The 7,452-nt window shown below is 39.4% G+C and overlaps 1 protein-coding gene across 1 annotated transcript; it reads right to left on the reverse strand.

Moving 5' to 3' along the window:
• Positions 1 to 699: 699 nt before the first annotated feature.
• On the reverse strand, positions 700 to 2,223 carry LOC118422964 (putative trace amine-associated receptor 3). Its single transcript, XM_035830851.1, has 2 exons — positions 1,927 to 2,223; positions 700 to 1,560 (listed from the first exon to the last, which is right to left on the reverse strand). Exons 1-2 carry the CDS (start codon positions 2,221 to 2,223, stop codon positions 700 to 702), a joined length of 1,158 nt encoding a protein of 385 aa, XP_035686744.1.
• Positions 2,224 to 7,452: the final 5,229 nt, after the last annotated feature.

Raw genomic sequence — 7,452 nt, forward strand, 5'->3', positions numbered from 1 at the left:
CAGCGAAAGACAACAGGCGAGAACTGTCCTCTGTAGCATCTAGTGCCAGTAAAATATTTAGAAGTCCAACAGTGCATACCATCATTTTTATGTTAAGTCTTAGTCCTTTGTATAAATTTACTTATGTCAGCTTTGAATTAAGTCGGGCAAACTTTATACGGACGGAGGACAATGATGACTTTATAGTACTCAGCTTACTTAGTTATTTGTACCAGAACCCTGCTTCCTCCTTCAACCGCCAGAGGGTGCAGCAGTACCAACTGTGAAGAGAGAGTTTGGACTTTGCCAAGCTCTAATGTCTTACAATCTAGGGCTGTTTTTAGGAAACTAGCAGTTGTATAAAACTTGTATATTGTACAAAGGTCAACATACAAGGACAATGTGCAAGTTAGCTTGATACATATAAGATAGATATAGAATTGAGATGAATATACCAGTAGATATAAATTTGCAAGCACATATGTGTCCATTTACATAAATGTTGAAAAGTCACAATATGTGATATCTATTAGACGTATCAACGTCATTTAGATCTTTCATCATAAGGGCGTATTTCATCTATACTTTTATATTGTAGTGACTCTTTTTTCACCATAAACACTTATTTCATTTGAATTTATACTACTTCTATACCGGGAATGACAGTATGTAACCTTCAGAATTTAAGGTATCCTACAGTTGCACAAACGCCATGACATTTTAGATGTCTTCAGTTCTACGTAACGTACGCATAGGGATACTCTCAAGTTCTTTTTTCCGCTCGAAATACTTGCTAATCTTGCTGTGTATTTTTTCCACTGTTCGGCGGTAGATGTTTTTACGTTTCGCGTACACTATTGAATCCGTAAAGGTGCTTGTCATCATGATGACGAAAGAGATATCCACAAGGATTAGTTGTTTGTCAACTGTAATGACTTCGGCGTTCCAAAGGAGGCCAGCAATGATCACCGGACACCACGTAGCCAGCTGCACTCCTGTTATGATCGCCAGCGTCTTGGCTGCTTGAAGCTTCTGGTTGAACTGATGATTGGCGATCCCCGTCAGTTTGGTGTGTGTTTTCTCATTATTCCATGCCACTCTGAAGATGAGACCAGCAGTAACACAACTGATGAGCACAGCAATCATCGACAGCGTAACAAAGACAATTACATAATGGCCGCCTACGGTACAGGGAAGCATCAGGCTCAGAGGCTGTGCTATGTCGACGGAGGAGACATCCACAGTCCATGACTCTAGCGTCCCAACACGAGCGATGCCAACCAGTGGTGGCGTCATGGCAATTAGGAAGCAGATGGTCATTGTGACAGCGAGGCGGCGTTTGGACATCAGTGAAGAATAGTCGAGAGGGAAGGCGATGTGTATGAATCTGCAGACCCACAGACTCGCCTTTAGATAGACTGAGAACGTGGCTAGGGACGAAGTGAGGAAGGCCTGGACCCTGCACCAACCCTCACCGGGGATTTCTTCGTGCACCAAGTTGTAAACGGCTGTGGGTGCGTACAGCAGTATCTGGGCGATGTCCGTGAGCGCCAGGGCACACAGGAAGATATTCCCTGGTTCCTAGAAAAGGGGAAAGTATTGGTCAACCAAACATACATAGATATTTCTTAGCAAGGTTTGTCTATCGATACAATTCAAAAATAAAATGATTAGTCTGGCCAGGGTGGATATCTTTTTTAAGTTAGTATATACTTCCAAACCATATGACATTCCCCGATAAATTAAGCTATTTTGTCCACTAGTTTCTAACAATTTCCATTATTTTATGAAAAACAAGATGGATAGAGAGCAGGTTGTTGTAAATGCATTTAAGTTGACGGGGGTTTACTTTCGCGTTAGCGGTAACATGGAGTATTCGCGGTGGTTTAGTGTAGTGATCACCGCGAAAACCGCGAACATAAAAACAGCGAAAATTTTTGAATTTACCTTCATTTGCCTCTCAGTACAGATGAGGTACAACAAGCAGCCATTGCCGAACAGGGCCCAAACCGTCATGAACACGAGTACCAGGCTCAGGAGTGGCTGTAGAGACGGGTAGTAGCCGTACACTCCACAGTGTGCAGGGTTGTAGATGGTCACGGATGTTGTCACGTTTCCTAACGTGATGTTTGCCGTGACGAAGTCGCAGACGGCTGCTCCGACCTCTGACGTGTTCGTCAGGATGTTTGCCACAGGGATGGTACCGTTCGCAATGGTACCAGCGATTACCGGGAGGATAGTCATTGTTTTACTGTAGGTTGTCACACCGTGGACATGTAGGCAAAAGTGTTGAGATGTTACAGTGGCCAATAATCTCTAATTTCCTCGCGATAACAATTTTTAGAATTCCTTCGACAAACGCACACCCGGACTGTTCGAAGGCGAGTGGTGAATTCGGGAATAGTATTGTGGGATCTGCCGCAAAGACGAAGAAGGTGAGGTGAAATAAGCTGAATGGGGTTTACAAAAAAGGCAAGGACATTTCAATCAGTATATACGAACGCCTTGGAAACATGTTTATTTCACATACTTATTTCTACTGCAAACTACAAGTGCTGAGTGGCGGTGTCACGAACCTACCACTCAATATGTGACGAGTGTTTATCGTTTGTGCCCTGTGGTAATACCTTTGATAACCTACGTAACTTCATGAATTACAAAACAAGCATAAGTTTATCCGCATCTTGTCAGGAACACTTAAGGAGCTGGAGGGGAGAGAAGTGTTTTCGCTCTTAGAACGGACCCTTTGTAGATGTTATGATAAAATGTATACGTTTAATACTTTTCTTGTTAGATGGCGACGTTGACGCAATATTACTTGATATTAGATGACTTGAGTGCGTTTTTATCTCTTGATTTTTTTCGTTTCCGTTTGCTTGATAAAAGTTCAAATAATTAATTCGACAAAGCTATTTTACAGCTTTTCTTAAGGATCAGTCATCGTGATCGTCTTGATTAGCAAAACATGTGAAACAATTGCAAGGCAGTAATATATATAAACCTTACCTGAGAGACAGTATCTCTATAAAGTCTCCCTTCCTGACGATACCCGAAAGAACTTGTTTTTATGCTAATGCTACCTTGCTTCTAACACCTAAGGTCTCTACCATGTTTCTTACACTGCTGCTGCTAATTGGAAGGTGACGAACTGCCGTCCTTCATTATTTTACATGCATCGCCATGGCAACAGATAAAGACGTCAGTGGTGGCAGTGGTAGCAGAAAGTTGACTAACACTGAAAGCTAAAAAGTCACAAGCCAAAGCTAAAGATACACGAAGTTTGTTTTTGCATTTTTTAGGGGATTCCTACAAATTAGTAACTTACCCAACAAAATACTGCCATCGGAAACCTAATGTCGACATAAACGATTACAATTATCGACAGATATGGCACCGTATACTGAACGAGATAAGATAAAATGCAATATTAGTAACACATTTATGTCTACAGACATAATTCTATATAACAAACCTGGTTTATTTGGCGAAGGTATATTTGTGGAACTCTATTTCCTTGCATTATACATTATGCATTATCTTGTATGCACAAATGAATGATACTCTGAACATCATTGTTCAAAGATAAAAAGTTTGTGAAATTCTTACCAGCATATCTGTATGCAATATTAATATCATTTCACAATAACACGTTTCCAATTTCATAACCCGGACCCATTTAATAAGATACGGGAGTGTGTGGCTAAGTAATCCATTTCTTTTAGGGGTAACTCATGGATAGCCACATACCTGGGGCTTAAAGTATAGTACCACTTGCATAAGCACTCAGACTAATACACCAGAGTTATCTAAGTATGCTGTACTTTTAACAATCTGCAAAATGTATCATTATTATCACCGGGGGAATGTCTATTTCAAGAGGGCAATTGGGCTAAATTATAAAGTAGACAATTTATTCCTTAGAAGAGCATGAAGAAAAGTCTACTTCAGTCCACTTGTCCTTTAATGCAATAGATAATATAATACGTCGGTGATAATAATGATACATTTTGCAGAGTGTCAGAAGTACATTATCTGAACCATTTCTGAACTTGACCTTCCTTTTCGCAACAGATACTTGTCAGTTCACAACTTCTCAAGTTATGCTCTTGACATACTAGTACACACAAACCAACACCACAGCCGCTACAGTATGGCACAACTGAAAACATAGCTTTCTTGGTGAAGATGAAAAAAAGAAGATAATAAAAAGAAGTGGACAGAAAGGAAAAATATTGGCCTAACAAAGCAATCTAATTATAAGGACCTTTCAACAACTTACTATCTGATTTTGGAGCTAATTGATCTGTCTACATGATCTGTTCAAATGGACAACAGTTGTACAGCTGTATAGTACTTAAATGGCCTACATGAGTCCAGCTAATGTCCCCAAATCAGGTTTTATCCTGTAATGCAAGGAATTTGTAAACTCCCTTCATTGATTAGGCCAATGAGCACCTAATTTACATAATTCATGTTTATTGCGTAAAACACCACTTAATTTATCAACATACCAAAAATCAAGACTATCCACAAACACTTTTCTTGGTTCTTCTCTTTCAAAGTGTACAACAAAATCAGCAAAAGCAGCATATGCAATTGTCGCTATCAACCAGAAGTCCTCAACAAGCGCGTTTCGCTTTTATCTATTCTACTGGTGGCAGCGTAATGTCCTCTGCGAACCTGACAAAATTCGCGCTTTCATCCTCCTAGAGATGACTGACTTTCCCCAGAGACTTGTCTATCATAGCATCTATCTTCATTACAAAGTGTAACAGGGGCCTATAGGCAGACTTTCCGGTTTCGGGAAGGGGGCTCTATTTATAGATAAAGACTTGCAGCCGAGGTTACAGCCGGTGAATTGCAACAGTCCACACCGTCTTTGGGTAAGGTGGCGCCTCTCCTGTCACTGCACTTTAATTTACACTTTCAGTGATGGAAAATCTGGTTGCCATGAGCAAAATGAAAGAAGAAATTTAAGATATATTCCATAAGACCCAAAACGTTAACTTCCTTCGAGCACAGTGAAAGACAACAGGTGAGAACTGTCCTCTTTAGCATCTAGTGCCAGTAAATTATTTAGAAGTCCAACAGTGCATACCATCGTTTGTTAAGTCTTAGTCCTTTGTATAGATTTACTTATGTCAGCTTTGAATTAAGTCGGGCATACTTTATACGGACGGAGGACAATGATGACTTTATAGTACTCAGCTTACTTATTTATTTGTACCTGAACCCTGCTTCCTCCTTCAACCGCCAGAGGGCGCACCAGTACCAACTGTAAAGGGAGAGTTTGGACTTTGCCAAGCTCTAATGTCTTACAATCTGGGGCTGTTCTATAAAACTAGCAGTTAGTGTATAAAACTTGTATATGGTACAAATGTCAACATACAAGGAGAATGTGCAAGTTAGCGTGATACATATAAGATAGATATAGAATTAAGATGAATATACCAGTAGATAGAAATTTGCAAGCACATAAATGTTCATTTACATGAATATTAAATTAAACTGGTCACAATATTTGATATCTATTAGTATCAACGTCATTTAGATCTTTTACCATAAGGGCTTATTTCATAATTTATAACTCTTTTTCCACCTTAAACACTTATTTCATTTGAACTTTTATCCACGTATACTTGTCTACTACTATACAGGGAACGGCTACGGTTGCACAAACGCCATGTGACATTTTAGATGACTTCTTTTCTACGTAACGTACGCATAGGGATACTCTCGAGTTCTTCTTTCCGTTCGAAATACTTCCTAATCTTGCTGTGTATTTTTTCCACTGTTCGGCGGTAGATGTTTTTAAGTTTGGCGTACACTATTGAATCCGTAAAGGTGCTTGTCATCATGATAACGAAGGTGATATCCACAAGGAATAGTTGTCTGTCAACTGTAATAACTCCGGCTTTCCCAAGAACGCCAACAATCATCGCCGGACACCACGTAACCAGCTGTACCCCTGTTATGATCGCCAGCGTCTTGGCTGCTTGTAGTTTTTGGTTGAACTGCTCCTTGGCGATCCCGGTCAGTTTGGTGTGTCTCTTCTCGTTATCCCAGGCCAGCTTGAAGATGAGACCGGCAGTGACACAACTGATGAACACGCCGACCATTATCAGTGTGATGTAGACGGAGCCCTCTGGGCCACCAAAGGTACAGGAAATCATCAGACTTAGAGGCTGCGCTATGTCGACTCAGGAGACATCCACAGTCCATAATTCTAGTGTCCCAACACGAGCGATGCCAACCAGTGGTGGTGTCAGGGCAATCAGGAAGCAGGTGGTCATCGTGACGGCGAGGCGGCGTTTGGACATCAACGAAGTATAGTCGAGAGGAAATGTGTATGAATCTGCAGATCCACAGGCTCGCCATGAGATTTCATGGTTTTATTGCGGGACCACACGTATTTATCTATATCATTAACCTCCTGCGTAATTCTAGATTACATTTCTTATAAAATATTCATAAATTATGCTAATGTGATGACGTCATGGCTCAAAATCCAAGATGGCGGACAATGCCATTATCAACGTTAAATACATGTTATTTTTACTCAAATTCCGTCAAAATCTTTTATTTTCTTACAAAATACAATCACTTGAACCCTTTAGTCCACCTCCATTGGGTTTTGGGGTTATATGTAGAAAAAAATGTATTTTAGAAAATTCAAGCTTGTCAATCCAAGATGGCGGACAAATGACGTCATTTTCTGACGTCATACAGGCGTCAGCGTCGTCGTCATTGGCAACAAAAGACTTGGCAGACTTAAAACCAAAGAAGTTACCGTTTATAGTCATCATTTTGATCAATACCTATAGGTATAGCGAAAATTCAATATTTAGACGATTTAGCCCAAAATATGTTATTTAATTTAATATAAAAATAATTACGTCATATTACGTAATTATGATACAAAAATTACAGAAAATATAAAACTTCATTAGTACATGATTTCCTCAAAATTTGGTGTTTCAAAGTCTTGTAGGGAAATCGTTATAACTCGGTCAAGGAAGCTTGAAAAGGTCTCAAATTTGGAGTATAGGGAAAACAGACTATAGAGGTGCAACCATGGGTCATTTTTGAAGTTACATATCATAAATTTTTGAGATATCATCATTTATTATGATGTTTAATTTTTCCAACAAAATGAAGTCTAGAAAACCATTCCCAAAGCACAAATTACCTGAATTTTTTGAGTACATACTGAGATACGTTCCCTTTCAGAAACTAGTGAGATTTATTTAAAAATATGTTCCTGCTTCGTGAAAAATATTGATTTTTCACCTTTACGCGTAAATATTTATGGTACCTCTATCTATAATCACCTTCTAACTCAAAACAGAGACCATATACAATATATTCAAGTACCCCTGAGTGCAGAACAGGACATTTCCAATGACTTGATTTCATTTGCAAACATTTTAAGTTATTTCTATAGTTTTCTAAAATGGTTTAAAGTTTGGACTA

The sequence above is a fragment of the Branchiostoma floridae genome, chromosome 9, assembly GCF_000003815.2.
Source record: "Branchiostoma floridae strain S238N-H82 chromosome 9, Bfl_VNyyK, whole genome shotgun sequence".
NCBI lineage: Eukaryota > Metazoa > Chordata > Leptocardii > Amphioxiformes > Branchiostomatidae > Branchiostoma > Branchiostoma floridae.

What these genes read in the sequence shown, in the direction of transcription:
- LOC118422964 (XM_035830851.1), bottom strand. Translation starts at nt 2,223, where the DNA reads ATGACTATCCTCCCGGTAATCGCTGGTACCATTGCGAACGGTACCATC. An exon ending in GTACTGAGAGGCAAATGAAG is followed by an intron (nt 1,561 to 1,926) that starts GTAAATTCAAAA and finishes CCCCTTTTCTAG; the next exon opens with GAACCAGGGAATATCTTCCT.